Source organism: Mustela erminea, chromosome 3 (genome assembly GCF_009829155.1).
Source record: "Mustela erminea isolate mMusErm1 chromosome 3, mMusErm1.Pri, whole genome shotgun sequence".
Classification (NCBI taxonomy): domain Eukaryota; kingdom Metazoa; phylum Chordata; class Mammalia; order Carnivora; family Mustelidae; genus Mustela; species Mustela erminea.
The window spans coordinates 117337902-117357462 of NC_045616.1; the positions used below are offsets into that span (position 1 = coordinate 117337902).

General features: G+C 40.4%; 1 protein-coding gene across 3 annotated transcripts in view; it reads right to left on the reverse strand.

Moving 5' to 3' along the window:
* The window catches only part of SGCD (sarcoglycan delta), a 952032-nt gene that overhangs the window by 389399 nt on the left and 543072 nt on the right, over positions 1-19561 (reverse strand). The window contains exon 1 of one of the 3 annotated variants that reach the window (XM_032337202.1): positions 8424-8720. The exons of 1 other annotated variant lie outside the window; for it this stretch is intronic. Coding sequence is in view for 1 of the 2 variants with exons in the window: in XM_032337201.1 (XP_032193092.1) it covers positions 6232-6360 (129 nt within the window). In the remaining variant the exon portion in view is untranslated. Of the gene's footprint in view, positions 1-6231; positions 6493-8423; positions 8721-19561 lie in introns of those variants that run through there. One more of the 3 variants, XM_032337201.1, reaches the window with a different exon arrangement.

Genomic DNA, 19561 nt, shown 5'->3' on the forward strand with positions numbered 1-19561 from the left:
TGAAGTTTGGCTAAATGTAGTTCTTGATGTGGCAGGTTGAGGAGTAGAAGGGAATGTGGAACTGAACACCCTTAAAGAGGACAAATAATTTCAAACACCTGACCGCAATTTTAATGATGTCATTTGCACATGCAAACGAAGCTACATCTATCCACCATGGTCTCCCCGATGGACAGCTTTCTTAACAGGAGTCACAATCCTTTTACAGCAAACCAGCTGTATTGTACAAGGCCAACCCTCCAATGCCTGCGATGACTCCGACCAGAAGCAGATAATGACAATCCCAGTCGAGCCACTCTAGCTCTTCTGTGCCTTGGGGACCAAGCAATATAATAAAATAATAATGACCAGAACTCAAACACTTAAGACCAGACAATGAGACCCAAGCATGAAGGGAACACAGGCAATAGGGAACCCAAATCATTATTTAACAGATGACAAAACCAGATTCAGGAAAATCACAGGGTAAGTCAGGAACAAGGCCAAGGCGGGCCCAAGACATAACCACATGTTCCCCACAAATTCCCGGCTTCAGGCTTTTCAACTGTTTGACGTCACCTTCATCAACCACCAGGCACACACCTTTTGAACAACAACCAGAGGCAGATCACAACACAGCCATTGGTTTGCCAGCACAAAGACAGAACGCTACACTGATGACCAACCTTTGTGTAATGGCTACCATGTAACAGACACTGTTTGACATAGTTTACTGAACTTCCTTAATCCTCACAGTCCTATCATTCTGAGGTAGGTACTATTATTATTCCCATTTTACAACTGAGGCAACTGAAAAACAGAGAGCTTAAATCACCAACTCAGACTCACTCGGCGTGTTAAAAACAGCAAGACTTCAAACCTGGAGTGTCTTGCCGAAAGACCAGGTCTCTTACTTCTTGTGTTAAAGGCTTCCACACCCATGTGTATACTTGGTCAGAAAAGCATGAGGATTCATTCAAAACCTGTTCTTGGTAACAGTCTGAGCTTGATTTTCTCAATATGGATATTCATTTTAACAAAAGTCATTAAAAAAAAAAAGGCAATTCATCAATGCTACAAATACTACAGCAACTACTGTATTTCAGGCAGGGTACGCATTCCCTAAGTACAGACGGTTTTCCCAGGTAATAAGCCATCTCTCTGAAGTCTCTGAAACCCGCAAACTTTCACAGCATCATGAAAAACAGCTACAACAAATGAGGCAAATCCTTTTATAGTGATTTGATAGTTGCATAAAATTAGCATTGATCCAGTAGATTCTTCCTTGACAATTGTGTTTGGTAAGGATCTTTAGCTGTGCTCTCGAATATTTGCAAAGACTTCTGTGGTCTGAAAGGAAATACTGTTCCTCTCATTTTTAGCCATGTTATTATTTTTTTACTCAAGGTGTCCAGAAACAAACATGCTAACAATAATAGTGAAGCTATTATGTATTTGGCTAAGTGCCTTGCATGCCTTCATCCATGTACACACACACACACACACACACACACACACACACAGGTCTACTGAGCTATAACTGAGTTCCAGTGAAATACACAGATATTAACTACTCAGGTCAAGTTTCACAAATCTGTACATCTGTGTAAATAATAGTCAACAAAAGCAGGCACTGTTTCTATATCCCTAGAAAGTTCTGTCATGCCCTTTCCTAATTAACCCCATCCCCGGAAGCAGTGACCATTCTGATTTCTGTCACATGTAAAATTTGAAATCCCATGTACCAGTCTATGATGTGATTGCTCCAAAGTATACTTGACTTCAAAACCTGTGCTCTAGGCATGCTGTCCTACTGCATTTTGCTGAGCAGATATCTACCCATTTCAACAGTCCCCTCTTAGGAGAGTAAGGTCAAAATGCCTTGCTTTCTTGTATATGTATCTAGAATGGTACTTTATGCACCATCCTTCAAAGAATTGAAAAAAAAAATAAGGGTCATTCGAATCACTTTCTATCTTCTGTGGTTCAGACAGAAACCCTATTGAGAGACTATTATTCTAAACACCTAGAGATCAGAAGATGTGGTTAGTAAATAGAGTGGACACATACCCTCTCAAAGAAACAGGAACTGCTCAGATTGTACTAAGTGTCAAGCTGTGGGACACCAGACCATGGAAACCCTTCTTCAGCTCCTTCTAGATTATCTATATTTGTACATAATATCTCAGAATTGTTTTTTGTAATTAATCTAAAAAAAAAAAAACACTCTGTGATCCCAAATAGTAGAGGTTCAGACTTCCAGTTTGTGACCTGCTGTGTGCATCCTCTTTGTCCACAACAGAAGTGATGGTACAAATCTCTGAAGGTCATGTCCAACTTTCAGAGTTCATGTCTGTCATTACAAGGTCCAAGTTATGAGCAGACCCTGTTCCCAACATTCTTGACCACTGAGGGAAGCAGATGACTTGGGTCTGAACCAACAAAGAACAGAGAAGAAACATTTTCAATAGAGAGGAAAACTGGCAACAGGAAGATAGAATGAAATTTTTTAAAAAGAAAGAGAGAAGGAGCTAAAAAGAGTCCAGAGAAGCGACATGATGGCCGACAACCCCAGGTGAGAACAGGAAGGAAAGGAACACAGAGTGGCATTGCTTCTTGGCTGTTCCTCGGCTTTAAGCAATCTTCTCTCACTGAACACGCCATGCCCCACACCACAACCCTACCCAGAGTTAGGACAATGGGGTGGTGCCCAACGTTCATTTGGGCAAACAAGCTAAAAACTGGTGTTTGCTCACTCTGAGCTCAAGAAGAACAGTTTCAGAGGCTTAAGACTTCCACTCTAGCCAGTAGCAAAGTGTAGGCTTCCCAGGAGTTGAGAAATAGACTATTGGGAAGTCAGGGTCCTCACGAGAGCTGATCCTATCACTTGGCAAAAGAAAGTGGTCTGAACAAGGAGGGAGTTTCTAATCCCCGGCAATATAGTTTTTATCAGGAAACTGTTCTAATAGGTGCCACTGCATTATCGGTTAAGAAGAAGAATAAAGCCACAGTTTCCACACCCGCCCACACGCAAAGATTTCTGAGCAGACCAATCTCACAGGATTTATACACTTAGTGAACTGTGGTCACGCGCTCCTCCCGGAGTCCTGCAAACCTCTCCAACAGCAGGCCAGGGGCCACAGATGTCCTCTATATAAGGCTGTTCACACTTGGCAACAGAAATTTGGAACGATAATGAAGACGATCACCTTTCTGTGTGGCAGCAAAGGTGAAAGAAAGAGGACCGTGGAATCTGTTGAGAAATTTGGGCAACACGGGAAAACTAACTTGGATAAATCGGTATAAAACATTGCTCTCCTCTGCTGATGGTACCCATACTTTTCATCTTGATTTGCATATTTCATTCTTTGCTGGTTTCTGTCATGCTCTCTGTTAGTATTAAGTGTGTGTGTGTGTGTTTATCTCCTTCTGCTATAATATCAGTCCATCTTCCTTTCTTCTTTCCTAGTGCACTGCTTTTCCCATAAAATCACTCTCTTCTCCCTTGGTTAATAGACGTTTGGTGTTCTCTGTTCATGGAATATGGACTTGGTGGCTGACTGGAACAGAGTCCAGGGAGTCATATTTTTGTCTGGTGGAAGTTAACTAGAATGTGTTCAAGAAGGACAAAGAGAAGAGCATAGGAAAAGATGAGGGACAGATGAAATAAAGCAAGATGCCCAGCCTCGGGAAAGGAAGACAAAGACATTTATAAGGAAGTGGGAGAGCTTTAGAATTACAAAAATCATAGATTATGAGAAAATGAGAATATTCTAGAGGCATCTGATCCCATTTTACACGTGGGAACACTGAGCTCCGGTGATGAGTGAAGTCAGGATCTATCCCAAGATTTCTGACTACCTCTACCTTGATTCCCTTTCTTTGCCTCATTTCTGTACCAAGTACCACCACTGATCTCAAGCGTGGCTCCAGAGCCCATGACAATGGCCACAGGTTACAAAGGACAGACACCCAATTTGGCCCAGTCTGAGGAGGCCTGAGGTCAGAAACAAGACCCCAGCTGCTTCGTAGTGTAGTGAGGTTCTCTGTGATAGGAGACATGGCCGTCACCTCGAGCTGGTACCTGACCACAAGGCCATACATGGAATCCCTGCAGTGGATACTGATTTAGCCATGGTGGTGGTCAGAAACTCAGTTCTGCACACCAATGTCTAGCTGGTCTCCAAAAAAATAACTCGGAGAGCTTTTAAAAATATAGAGACTCCCCAGTTCTAATCTCTGAAACTCTGATTCTGGAGGTTTTGAGAAACCATGAAGCTGGTGATTTATGAGGAACCTTCTAATACTAAGATTTCATTACAGTATCACTTTCCCTTTTATTGGCAGCAGGCTTCTGAAGTATCACTAAGTGGCCTTTACTGAGCCAATGAATAGAACATGTAGTCCGCACCAGATTTACAGTCAAGGAACAAATATTGCCTATGGTCTCAGACTGCCTGTGTCTCTCACACAATCTTTTGATCTCAGTGCCCACTTTCCTGATGTCAGTGTTCACATCTTTGAAGTGGAAGAAATGGATTATGAGAACAGTGGTTTTCAAATGTATTTATTTATTCCTTTTTTTTTTTTTAAGCATTTGTGGCCAAAACTGTCAATGACTATCCTACCAACCTCCTCCCTGGTCTTCACTGGTGATCTAGATTCGTGGGTTCCTACTCCATTCCCAGAAAGTGATATGTGGTTGGTTTTAATCCATTACAATAATATCACTGCATGCGGCCAGTGGGTACATGATTCAGTTCTAGGTGTGTATTCCGTGATGAGAGGGGAAGTCTATATGGGAGAAGAACCTTTGCTGATTAAAGGGGCCAAGTCTCACGAGAAGAGGTATTTTTCCCATTATGCCCTGCCACCTTTTCCCTGACTTGAACATGATACATGGACACGAGCAAGGGAAGTTCAGCTGAAGAGCCAAGAATGGTGAAGGAGAAAGGCAGCTTTAGTCCCTGGGGAGAAGCCACAACAGCTCTGTCTAGGCATGGTCCACACCTCTACATGCCTAAAGGAAGGACTTACACATTCAGACTTCTGTGAGCAAAGTTCTATTACTTGCAAACAAACTCAAGTTTCACCTACATTGCACTAAAACTCTCTTTTCAGATTAAATCTCTTGCAAACCTACAATATACAAAAAATGTAGAAGTGGCTGGGCTACCTTAGAAATTCTAGAAATGCAGACAGGGTGTTTCCACAGCCATTCTTCCCCAGATTCCTGCAGAGGTCCTTCCACAGAACCAGAACCAACCAGGATCAGCATTTCTTTCTGTGGAGCCCCCTGAGGGATTCACAAATCTTCCCTGAGATCAGAGAGTTCTACATCAAATATGTTCTTGGGTTTCTCTTTTGATGTGCTTATTTGCATGAATTTTGTCCTAGAAAATACAGATCCCATTCCCAACCAATGGCTCCTCCCATACAACTCTGGTATCTGTGTTTGTCTTAACTGTAGGATCACACAGGCAACAAGTGATTCCATTCTCATCAAGAAGAGAGAAAGGAGCAGAATGTGATATAATACAAAATAGCACATTCCTTCAAGGTGCAAATAAAAGGATATAGTGAAGGTGGATGTGAAGGGAAAAGAACCACGGAAGAATCAAATATCTGACTAGGATGCAAGAATGTAGAGGGCTGAAATCAAAGTGATCTCCAAGGTCACTGTTAGTCCCACGTTCACGGTATAGTCCTTATTAAATTCCAGTAGTGCATCTTCTATGTAAAAAATGATTGCTGATAATCTGAGTATTATTAGATGAGTTTCTCTATATTTAATTCAAAAATTTATTTTAGTGCTGTATCTGTTCAAGAATGACTGAGAGAGGGAGGTAACATCTAGGTAGGTATCTCTCATCCACACATATTTCAATGACAGTACAGTGCCATAATTAAGTCAACAATGGGGGCATCCATTAATCCTCCCCCTTATAAAAGAGGTCTCCAATTACTCATACTCAAATTCTGAACTACAGGATGGCCCAAGTCCCTTCCCAATGGTCAAATCCACGCTTCTATGGACCTCCTAACCTATGAAACTAGTATTAAACCCTTTCACCAAAAATGGGATACATAACCTTGGATAGATTTTTTTTTAAACTAAAATTTTTTAAAATAATAATTTAAGTAAATTCATTCATTAAAACAAAGCAGATGTACCATGTTATATTATTTTGAAAAAGTCTGTTGAAGCATCCGTGGGCAGGCCCTCGAACACTGCTCAGGGCAATCACTCACCCATCTCCACCTGGTCCGTTCACTCAACACCCCCAGGGGGACTATCTCTGGATGGAAGAAATACGGGTTAAAAATAAAGCCCGAAGAGCCTGCTTCCTCCTTGCTTAGGAAATCTGAACCCTTGGGCATTGCTATTCTTACAAAATGTGCTCTCTGATTGCTTCCAGAAGGCACAGCAGGGCAGACTGACCATGGGGCCTCTCCTTGTGCAGAGGGTAAAATTCTCTTCAGTGAGGCCACGGTTTATCCACACATTTCAAGCCCAATGGATCCGTGCCCGCTGGCTCGCGCTGTTTCTGGTAGGCGTGTCCCATTCCTAGGCACCACATCCTCCCCCTGCCCTGGCTGCCCAGTGTGTGGTGTGGCCACTCCTCTCCCCTGCTGCCCACACCTCTGTCCTGGATTTCTTCTCCTCTACCCTCCCACCTCCTTCTTTCTCCTTTCGAATGTCAAGGGAGTCTGACTTGTCCCTCCCCTACTTCGAAAAAAGGGAAACTATAAAGTTTCTTCCAAGTTTTAGGCACCGCCGTTCATAATCCTGCAACCAGAGCTGCCATTTCACGCCTGCTCTGCTCAGCGCTTGACGCGCACTAAATTTAGACGGAGTATGACATTAGAGCTCACTTGAGTCTCCTTTCTCCCTGGCAGTGGGCTTGGCTCCAGTTCATGTCAGTTCCTAATCTGTCTTGGCATTCTGCTCACCCAGTAGGCACTTAAGAAAAACACAAATGTAGTCCCCGTCTATGCCGGCATCCCACCACACCCTTGCAAGTGCCAAACCTGCTCCACCCAACCCAACCCAACCCAACCCAACCCAAAGAGGAGGCTGAAGAAGAAAATATTTGTGTGCCGTGTCTTAGAGTAAGAAGCCCTGCTGTCCATCACTCCCGAGTTCCCTCCTCCAAGGGCAAAACTGTAGAGAAAATGAAATGGTTGGCTCTGGGTGCGGACTTTCCACCAAAGGGACACGAGGTTTGCCTGCTCATACGTTTTATACAGAAAAGGACCTGGAGAATTCCAGCCCCTGAGTCTTTGTTCACCCATTCATCTTTACTATTAGCAACTCGCGGAGAGATTTGAAAACCGAAGTAAACACGCACCTGAATCCATTCATTCATCTACTTCCCCAAACAGACTCTTGGCCAAGTCCCCTTTGGAGAGCACCAGAGCTGTCACTGATTTGCGTTGCCAGTAATCAGAGAGCTGTGGTGAGGTTCAGTCTAGCCCTTTCTCAGCTGAACCAGTTTCTTAATCGCTAGATGCTAAACATAGAATAAGGCAGAGCTTTGGGGGGGGGGGGGGAATGGTAAAAACCTATATTGCATAGTAGCTGATATGCATGAGAAAGGATTATTTTAAAATTTGGGTTTTTCGTAAAGTACTCTTTCCAGGAAGGTGTAAAATAAAAATCAATCAATTAATGAACTAAAATTCACACCGCTATATATTAACAATGATTCTGAATAAACTACTGTTTTCTGTTACTCTGCAGTTCTATTTTCTCAGAGTAAAACTGCCAGTTACTTCTAAACTCAGAAAAGTTGGAAATTATTACAGAAACAGAATCACAAATGTTGATCCAGCATATTTCTAGGCAAACATGTCACTGGGCTCCTTAATGACAGCCAAAATCCCATATAATAATAATAAAAGATGCCAAGAATTCACACACATGTATCTCTCCCACACTCTGAAACTGTAATCCAAAATAGAAACTTCAAACCCTGATTCCTTCCTAAAATGAAAGCTATTTTCTGCTTTAAAAAAAAAAAAAAAAAAAAGCCCCTCTCAAAAACTCCTACAAAGCAAAGAACACAGTTTCATCCATAATTATCTGTCCTGCCAATGAAGTGTCCTTCCATGCAGATAAGTTACAGAAGGTTGGAGGGGGGTGACCATTCGAGAATTCAGCTACTTCTCTCTCTCACATTGGTATTGGTAGCAAAATCCTAACTTTCCAAAGTGTCTCTGCCCTGCTGAAAATTGGATCTTGAAGAAGGCTGGGGGCGAGAAAAATGATTCTCACCCCACACCAGATGTTGAAGGGATGGAGCTCTAACTTGTACATGTACACACACACACACACACACACACACACACATACACAGAGCCCGAAAACTCAGCAATCTTGCAAACCAACAGCAGGCTGAGAAAGCGCAGCATGAAAATGCAAGGACTTCACAGTGTCCTACCTCTCTTCCCGGCTTCCCAAAGCGGCTGATGAAAATCGCCCAGAGTCCCAGAGCGTGCCCGGGAGGCCGTCGCTCAGCCCGCCGAGTGTGAGTGTGAGCAGGCCCAGCCCGTGTTCAGAAGCTGCCCCAGTCAGATTTTCCAACTGCAGAATTGCAGCCAAGTCCCTGCCCATGCCTGAAGAATTTCCTGAACAGCATTCCCGTTCTTTTTCTGACTGCTTTGAAACCGTACTCTGTCTGTACTTCAATACGGCTTTGTCAGGCCAACCCCAAGCCACTGGGCTGTCTCCAGCTATCAATGGGAAACACATGTGTCAAGCACAGACTCGCTCCCAGGCAGCAGCGCCCATGGCGGCTGCTGGCCTCATAGTCACAACGACAAAGAACAGTGCTTCTAGAACCAATGCTAAGCGCTCGGCCATTCTCCGGGTTCTGCTCGGTGGGGCTAAGGTCAGGAGATGAGTCTGCTTCTGCTCAGAGCTGCTCCTTTTTTAACCTTCTCTGGTTAAAACTGGGTGAGAACTGTGTTCTCACCCCCGTGAGCCCACTGAGTTCTTGCCAGCCCCGAGAACGAGCCCTCTTACAGCTAAGAAAGGTGAATTCTGATTTCATCTCCCCGCCTGCCATTGCCTCAGTCATTGCTCACATTTTCGACTGCTGGAGAGGGAGCCCTATTTTTTGCATTTCTATGTTGGTTCAGGCCTTCGGAGTTGTCCCCTCGTCCTCACAAGTGACTCTATTACTGATGCAACTAAAAATAATGCAATTATTTTGGGGCACTTTTGTTGCTCTCCACTCTAACTGTGCTGGTCCAGGAAAGTAACATTTCACCTGCTCTTGAGATGGGTGTCAGAGAAAATAGAAAGGAGAAAACAATGTACCTATAACCAGAGTATGTACTAATTCCGCACACTTGTGACTGTTCCTGGATGACATTCCGTCAAGATGTCTTGTGTCCATTCTGCAGGATTCTGTCGTCCACCTTTGACATTTCCTCTTACCATGAAACAAGAGGAAGTCTTTAAAGATACAAAGGGGATCCCCCTCTTCTCCCACACTGAAAACCCCACATATTAAGAGTCAAAACTAAAATGTCAAGGTAACATCGTAGAAAAGAGATAATTTCTAGAAAACCTCATTTGTTTTGCAGTGGGGTTTTTTTTTATATTAATATTTTACCCCCTAAAATCATACCCTATTAGCAACTTATTTTAAAGAACGAGCTTGCCAGATTTTAAAACGCGTTGTGTGTTCCCGAGGGGCTGCCGTAAATGATAGGATTTGATGGAGTCTTGAGTTTTGCATCAAATCGCGATGAGCACTTAACAGCAGGATTAGATTTTTGCCTTGGGAAGCAGGGCGCATGTGTGTGTATGGGGAGGGGAGCATGAGGGCCTCTAAGGTCAAGATGCAATTATAGAATCAGAGAACTTTAGAGTTGGAAGGAACCCCAGAGACCATCCAATCCAAATTGTTTCTACCCTTCATTTTACAGAGGGAAATGGAGGCCCAGACAGATGAGATGACTCATCCAGAGTTGCAAAGACAGTTAATGCTGGAGCTGAGGTTAGAAAATAGGATTTTAGCTAATTGTCTATGTGCTTTCTCTATCCCAGAATCATGTGAAAGGCAATGCCATCTGACCTTCACAGCAGTAGGCTGTGGTCTACTGTGGACCCAGTTAGCCTGGGTCTGATCTTAACTGTGCCTCTATGACTGGCTGTGAATTTTGGCCAGCTCACTTAACCCCTGTGGACCTCGGTTTCCTCATCTGTAAAATGGAGACAATGATGTACTCTACCTCATGGAAATGTTGAGGATTTGGTGAGATAACCACATAAAGTGGCCTATAAATTACATTAAACAATATATATTTATTAAATGATATATTACTACAGGGCCTATAAATACCCACTTAGTTTTCTCACAGTGGAGCAAAAATCAGGTCCTTTCTCTTAAAAAGCAAGAAAACTGTACTCTCACATTTGGTTTGAGTTCCTGAAATAAACCATATGATTGACTAGTTAAGTTTTCTGCCACTTTACCTTTACCTAATAGGGGTCTATGACCTTAAACACAGGCAACTGTCCTAATGCCTTATTGGAACATTAAGCCAACTGCATAGCTAGTTTTCATTTATCCTGAAAACCTATCACTTAAGTCTTTTCTCAAGATTAACTCACAGGAAAGAGAAATAGTGAGATGAAATCTGCAGTCAGTTACAGGAGGTTGAAAAAAGTGCCATTTGCAAAGAACTGGACTTTCCCTCCAAACCTAAAGAGTTCAAGATTACCATTCTAAAAATAGGAGACCATCAGCATTTACAATCCCATCTTTGGTCACTGTGACATCCTAAGTTAACAACAACCAGAAACACACACGCACACGCACACGCACACGCACACGCACACATGCACACATCCCATAAACTGAGGAAGAAACTTATTGAGGATACAGCAGCAGTAAATTCTAAAGAAGCGAGTTTGTACCTGGGGTTCCAGATTCTTTGTCTTAGAGCCAACAGTAGCAAGGGGCTAATGAACCACTAGCTACTTATTAATCATGTTTAGTATGCCAAACTACTTTTGCAGGAACAAAATAGGAAGAGAGGTTAACTTGGAATGGTTTAGAACTGTTTTAGGAATCAATTAAACAAACAAACGTAAAGTAACTAGGAAAAAAAAACAAGTTCAGACTTAATACAAAGACAGAACAATGGTGATGGGATTCGAAAGATATTTTCCTAAGATCTCCGCCCCCCCCCCCCCCCGGTATTTGCTATATGGCTCATTTCAGTATGGGTATTTGGACAAAGAGCAGGTGTGACCCAGCCTCATTACTGCAGCTTGAAAATCCTGAGAAGTTACTTAACCCTTCCAGGGTTAAGAAATATCATCTAATACTTGAAAACAAGGCCAGAAGATAATCATGTTCTTTCAAAGTTTTATGTGGCAATTGCATAACATGCACTCGCAATAATTACCTAAGGGACACAGGAAACGAGATGTTGGCGAGGATGCAGAGAAAGGAGATCCTTCTTACGCTGCTGGTAGGAGTGCAAACTGGTGCTGCCACGATGGAAAACAGTATGGAGATCCCTCAAAAAGTTAAAAATAGAACTATCCTATGATGCGGCAATTAGCCCACTAGCCATCTGCCCAAAAGATACAAATACAGATTTGAAGGGCACATGTACTCCAATATTTACAGCGGTATTATCAATAATAGCCAAACTATGGAAAGAGCCCAAGTGTCCACCGACTGATCAATGGACAGAGATAATGTGTGTGTGCACACGTGCACACGTCATGAAATATTACTCAGCCATCAAAAATGATGAAATCTTTCCATCTGCAGTGATGTGGATAGAGCTAGAGTATATTATGCTAAGCAAAATTAACCAAAAGAAAGACAAATACCATATTATTTCACTGATATATGGAACTTAATAAAACAAATGAATGTGTGGGAAGGGAAAAAAAAGAAAAGGAAAGAGGGGGAGGCAAACAATAAGAGGTTCTTAACAATAGAAAACAAACTGACAGTTGATGGACAGAGGCGGATGGGGGAAGGGCTAAATGGGTGACAGGTTTTTAAGGAGGGCACTTGTTATGATGAGCCCTTGGTGTTATATGCGAAGGATAAATCACTAAATTCTATTCCTGAAACCCAGAAAAAAAAAAAAAGAAAAGAAAAAAAAATTAGGTGCTTTGTTGACTTCACTGGTCACTACTAAATAAAGGTCCCAAATATAGTGAAGCTGCATTACCTTGAAGCTTTTGTCTATTAAAGATACAAATTTCTGGGGCACTTGGGTGGCTCAGTGGATTAAGCCGCTGCCTTCAGCTCAGGTCACGATCTCAGGGTCCTGGGATCGAGTCCCGCATCAGGCTCTCTGCTCAGCAGGGAGCCTGCTTCTCCCCCTCCCTCTGCCCCATCTGACTCTCTGCCTACTTGTGATCTCTCTCTCTGTCAAATAAATAAATAAAATCTTAAAAAAAAGATACAAATTTCTTCTTGCCAGTAGATAAAATAATCCCAAGTGTGATGGTTTATTGCCCTATACAACAGTAATCAGTTTTTTTAGCCAATCTAATAGTCTCATGCTAGCACTCTTTTACTAACGCACCTGGTAAACAAAGAGCTCCTCAACTCTTCTTTGAAACCCATCTTACCATCCTACTGCAACCTTCATTAATCAAGTCATATTACATTTTTTTTTACGTCTTTTTACTTTATATTTGTAAGAGTCATGTTTTTAACTTCTAAAAATTATAGTTTGATACGGTTTCCTTTTCCTCATCTGCAGGACGCGTGTCATAAATTTCACGTGAGATAATGCATAATAAAGCACTTAGGTTGGATGGCACCTGGTAAATGCTCAAACTGTGTGAGCTCCAGTATTACTACTATCATATTTGGTTTTCAGTTTTGTGAGAGATTCTGAGATCAGTGGACCGGATCACTCAACAGCCCTCTTCCTATTACACCTTTCCATCCTTGTCCTGCGATTCTACAAGGGCCATTTCTGCTGGAATCTGTCCACAGATGTTGACCTCCTTGCTTTTCAGAGATTTCTACTTTCAATGTTCTAAAATTAATAGCAGAAATGTATCTCCCTGTAATTCATACAGATTCTAAAGCTGCTAACCATGAAGGTCAGTTTAAAATTCTGATCTTAAAGATCCTATGAGTGGGAAAACTTCACTCTCAGTTGGAACAAAACCTCCAGGAGGGCAAGGATTCTTGTCTGCACCATCTCCTGCCATCATTTCCGATGTCTAAGACTGGGAAGTAGCTGGACCTCACATTTCCCCTACAAATAAACAGTAGTCTTTGACTTACTTGAAACAGAGGTCCTAAACCACCCACTGAAAAGGATTACTTATTACAACTTCAATGTATCTGGTGCCCCTGGATCATTTCTACTCATTATGGTTCAGATTCCTTTTATCATCTTCTGGGGATGTTTCAGTTTGGCAAATTTCCTTTTATAATTTGATGCTGAGAAGTGCACAAACTTCTCAGGTGTGCCGGGTCTCATTTGGGGGCAGAGACACCAATCGTTCATTCAAGAAGTATGTTTCCATTAATGTAACTCACAATTAGGTTTGAGGGGCACAATGATAACCTTGCATCATACTGAGTAGCCAGCTCACAGAGTCTCTTTATCACAGATGCTCTTCCATCTACTACCTGATTTACAGCTGTGATTCTCAAGCCTCGCTTTATCATAGAATCATCTGGAGGGAGCTTTCAAAATAACCAGAGCCAGGGGCCCACCCCCAGAAACTTTGATTCTTCCTGGGACAGGAAACCAGTGATTCAGGCGATTCTAACAACCATCCAGACTTACATCATGAAGTCGCAGTGATAACTTTTAAAATATAAGCCTAATTGTGTCACTCTGTGGACTGAACTCCTTAAATGTCTTTCTCACCATTGCCTGAAAGGTAAAGACAACAACTGCCACCATGACTTAAAAGGCCTGGCTTCCTCTGGTCCCTTGTCTATATCCTCCGTCTCATCTGCTGCCATTCTCTCTTCTTCAAAGAGATCATGTATCTTCCCACCTGAGAATCTTACAAAGCTGTTTTCTCCTTGTGGAGAGAATTTTCTTTTTCCTGGAAGTTACCCTCACTCTCATGTTTTCAGCTCTTTAACTCCTATTCAACCTTCAAATTTATACTCCATTATAATTTGCTCTGGGATTCAGTGATCCCTGAACACCCAGAACCAACAGCCACCCCCGCCTTAATCAGACCCAAAGACCAATACTTAGCATAGATGTGCTTACACATTTATTTGTATTTTTATTTGATTCATGTCAAAATGTCCTGATAGAAAATGATTATTATCTATGAGGGCAGAAACTGCTTATTCTCTATTGTGTTCGAGTTCCTTCCACTGTGCCTAGCTCATAAGAAGTGCACAATATTTATTTTTTAAGTGAATGCAGAATCATTGTGCGTGTGTGTTTTTTTTTTAACCCAAGTGCAACAACATGCATATAACCCCATTTTCTTTACCTTGGGTATAAAGACTTCATTTAAGCTTTCTGACATAAGATATTGAACTACTCAGGATAGTGAGTTCTATTATACAATGTAAATAACTCCCCAAAACTAATAAGCATGTTTATTTATGAGATTTTGTGAGAAACTATCATGTCAGGCTCTTGGCAAAGACCTTAAGGTCTGAGGTATAAGGTAGGAGGCTATGATTATAAGGGAGAGTATTTGCTGTGTCACTTACTTGGGAGGCAGGCTAAGCTGCGATACTCCTGTGGGGTCATTAAGAGGCATAAAGGAGTTATGGCACAAATCTGGAAAGAGATATTTACCAGGAAATTTTTGGTGACAGCAGTCAGAACTCATTCAAATTAGCCTAAGGAAAGAAGAGGGGGTCCTAAATCATATAACTATAACCTCAAGTGACAGATCTTGAGGGGTATAGAGTACAGCACTTAAAATACAATAGAGGCTCTCTCTCTCCCTCTCCTTCTCGAGGCTTCTCTTGGGTTTCATTCTCCATTTTGCTCTCTCTGTTGGGCAGTAAGATACCCATAGGTACTCCCAAGTTTACTTCCACAGGAAAAATAAAAGATCTTTTCCAGAAAAGGATTCTAAGCCGTATCCTTATCCCTAAACAAATCTCTATGACCAGGGGATGAGGTTCTCAAATTGGCCAAATTTGGCTCCTACGACAGTTCTGGAGACTAAAAGGAAGGAATCAGTCCCACCTGCACCACAGGAACTGAGGAGACTAACTTGGGAATTGAGGAAAAGTGAAGGCAGACAAAAGACCCATGGATGCTATAGGGCACCAAGACATTCATAATCTTGCCCAGGGAAAATTCTTTAAAAAGTGTTATGAGGCATTATTTAAGTATAGAAAAGTATGACTATCTACAAGCTCAAAACAGTTGAATTTGAGTTAAACTAATAGCAGGAAATTATGACAGTATATAATGCCAGCTGTCCATTTCACAAATAATATCTGATGCAAATGACACTCACCCAGCTTTGCCTCCTCAAAACAGAACAAATGCAACTGTGCTTTTCTTTGGACAAACAAATGCAACTGTGCTTTTCTTTGGACAAAGGCAAAATTATCTGGTTGATTTTTAAGAGAACTTTTCCTGTGAAGGAAGTCTGGCTCAGTGACAAATCCCCACAGTTTTGAGAATATCTCCACTGGCCAGACACAGTGTCTAAGCGGAAGTCATTTTCTGCTTTGGAAATTCAAATATATGCATGGTACAAAATGGAGGATTCTCAAGCTATGTCAGTATTTTGAGAAGGAATTGACATACTTGATAATTAATGTGACTAGTAATAAAACATACTATAAATAGATCTTTTTATGAGAAATTAATTAAATACAGTAAAGCAAATACTGGTATTATTACCCAGATGGTTTCATGCATTCTTTCCTTTTCAACACAAAACACTGATCAGTTCTTCCAAAATTCTTTCTGGTCCATAATTTCTTAGTATATTACAGGCTTGCTGAAAGTAAAACTGTGGAAATATCACATTTTCGTTTGGAAATAAAATTTAATAATCAATAAAAATGGGCCAGACTTCACGATAGACACTCTATACTAGGCAGAAATAAAAAAGGCCTCTACTTGAAAATGTTAGCACTGCTCATCTTTATTTTTATAGTCCCATCAGTGCTCAGGGGTACAAGATACAACTGTTGGATGCAGGAATTCCAAGCTAATTATAAGCCCCCTTAATGAGGAATACTACTTAAAACCAAAGGCCAAGTCTCAAAATTCAACACCAAATTCCACCAACTGTACACCAGAAAAATGGAAAGTTGCCAGCAAGGGGAAATGCAATGTTATACATTTCAAATTATTTGATCTTTAGAAGGAATTCATTTACATATGTGAAAGACACATAGTTGGGCAAACCCACAGCTAGCATAGTGTCTGGCATATAGCAGTTGCTTAGTAAATGTTTAGTATTTAACTAATAATGAATACTGCTGGCAATAAATAAGATTCGACATTGCCAACAAAAAGTTGAGGGAGTTTATCACCACTAAACCTGCCTTACAAGAAATGATACTCAGAGCTGAGATAGAAACAAAAGGATGCTAACTAATGACATGAAAAATGAAAGTACAAAAAGCACTGATAAAAGTGAATATATAGTCAAAGTCAGGATACTCTAATACTCTACTGGTGGCACATAAATCCCTCTAAACTCTAGATTCAAAGTTAAAAGATAAAAGCATTGAAATCAGCTATAGCTACAATAATTTGTCAATGGATGAACAATATAAAATGTCAAGTATGACATCAAAAGCATAAAATGGGGGGAGAAATAAAAGCATAGAATGATTTTGTATGCAATTAAAGTTAAGTAGTTAACAGCTTAAAATAGACTGTTATAACTATAAGATGTTTTATATGAGCTTTGTGGTAAAGAGAAAAAAATGCCACTAGATATACAAAAGATAAAAAGGAATCAAAGCACACTATCACACACACACATACGTACACACACACAAATCACAAAAGGAGATTGTAAGAGCAAAGGAACCACAAAAGCGTCAGAAAACAAACAAAATGGCAATCCGTCCTTACCTATCAATAATCACTTTAAATGTACATGAATTAAAATTCTCTAAAAAGAATTCACAGAGGTAAAAAAAAAAAAAGAATTCACAGAGGGAGTGAATAGACAGGACAAGATGCAGCAATATGCTGCCATCAAGAGACTCATTTTAACTTTAAGGATACATATACATGGACAGGGATGGTATTAAAAAAAGATATTCCATGTAAATGAAAAACAAAAGACATCAGGAGTGGTTACAGTGTTATCAGACAAAATAGATGTTTAGTTAGTCAAATCTGTTACAAGAGACAAGGTCACTCTACAATAATAAACTGGTCTATTAATTATCAGGATATAATAATTGTAAACATATATGCACCAAACATTGGAACACCTAAACATATAAGGTTAGTATTAATAGGAACTAATGAGAGAAATGGACAGCAATACTATAATGGTAGGAGACCTTTAATACCACACTTAAAAAATGAATAAATTATCCAGACAGAAAATCAATAAGGAAACAGTGGTTTTAAATAACATTATAAGCCAAATGGACCCATTAGACATATACAGAACATTTCAACCAGTAGCAGTATACATGTTCTCTTCATGTGTACTTGAAACATTTTCAAAGATATATATAAATTGGGCCATAAAACTAGTCTTAATGAATTTAAGAAGACTAAACCCATATTAAGTATCTTCTCTGACCACAATGGCATGAAACTCGAAATCAGTAAGAGGGGGTGCCTGGGTGGCTCAGTTGGTTAAGTGTCCGACTCTTGATTTTGGCCAAGGTCATAATCTCATGGTTGTGAGATCAAATACTGGGCCAGGCCCAGTGCTCAGTGTGGAACCTATTTAAGATTCTCTCTCTCCCCCTTTGCCGTCTCCCCCCCACCCCACTCACATGCTATATTAATTTAAAAAATCAGTAACAGGACAAAAACTGAAAAACTCACAAATATGTAGAAATTGAACAACACACTGCTGAGGAATCGATCTGTCAAAGAAGAATTCAAAAGGAAAAACAAAAAAGTATATTGAGGAAAAAAAATGGAAACACAACATACTAACATTTATGGGATGTAGCAAAGCAGTTCTAAGAGGAAAGTTTATAGTACTAAATATCTGCATTACAGGGGAAAAAAATCTCAAACAACATAACTTTACACATAAAGGGACTAGAAAAAGAACAAACTAAGCCAAAAGTTAACAGAAGGAAAGAAAGAATAAAGATTAGAACACATAAATGAAGGACCAGAAAAACAACAGAGAAGAACAAAGAGGTTTTGGGGTTTTTGTTTTAGTTTTAGGGTTTTTTTTGTTTGTTTTAAAGATAAAACTGAGAAACCTTTAGCTGTACTAACATAGATTAAAAAAAGGACTCAAATAAATAAAATGATAAATCAAAGAGAAGACATTACAACTAATCTTACGGAAATAAAAATAAACTATTATGACCAAGTATGCACAAATAAATTGGACAACCTCAAAGAAACAGATAAATTTCTAGAAACCTATGACCTACCAAGAATGAATCATAAAGAAAAAGAAAATCTGAACAGAGTAATTATTTGTAAGGAGAATGAAGTAGTAATCAAGACCTTTAACAAGAAAAACCCTAGAACCAGATGGTTTCATGGGTGAATTCTACCAAAAATTTAAAAAAAAAAATACTAATCCTTCTCAAACTCTTCCAAAAAATTAAAGGAGGAGAAAACACTTCCAAACTTATTTAATAAGGCCAGAATTACCTTCAAACCAAAGCCAGATAAGGCCACTGCAAGCAAAGAAACTTAAAGACCAAAATCCCTAATACACACAGATGAAAAAAATCGTCAATAAAATATTAGCAAATGGGCACCAGGGTGGCTCAGTGGGTTAAGCCGCTGCCTTCGGCTCAGGTCATGATCTCAGGGTCCTGGGATCGAGTCCCGCATTGGGCTCTCTGCTCGGCAGGGAGCCTGCTTCCTCCTCTTTCTCTCTGCCTGCCTCTCTGCCTACTTGTGTACTTGTGATCTCTCTCTGTCAAATAAATAAATAAAATCTTAAAAAATATATATATTAGCAAACTAAACTTAACAGCACATTAAAAGGACCATACACTAGGATCAAGTGGGATTTAACCCTGGGATGCAAGAATGGTTCACCACAGTAAATTAAAGAATGTGACACACCCCATTACCAAAATAAAGGATAAAAATCATATGATCATCTCAGTAAATACAGAAAAAGCAAAACTCAACAAATTAAGTATAAAAGCAACATACCTCCTCATGATAAAAGCCATATATGACAAGCCTATAGCCAACATCACATGCAACAGCAAAAAATGGGAAGCTTTCCCTTTAAAATTAGGATTAAGACAAACGTGACTAACCAGAAGGAAGGGGATGCAAGGATGGGCAAAATGGGTAAAGGGGAGTGTGAGATAGAGTTTTTGGTTATGGAATAAAGAAGTCATGGGAACAGAAGGTACAACATAGAGAAAATAGTTAATGGTATTATAATAGCGTTAGATGGTAACATGTGGTAGATACACTTGTGAGCCCAGCA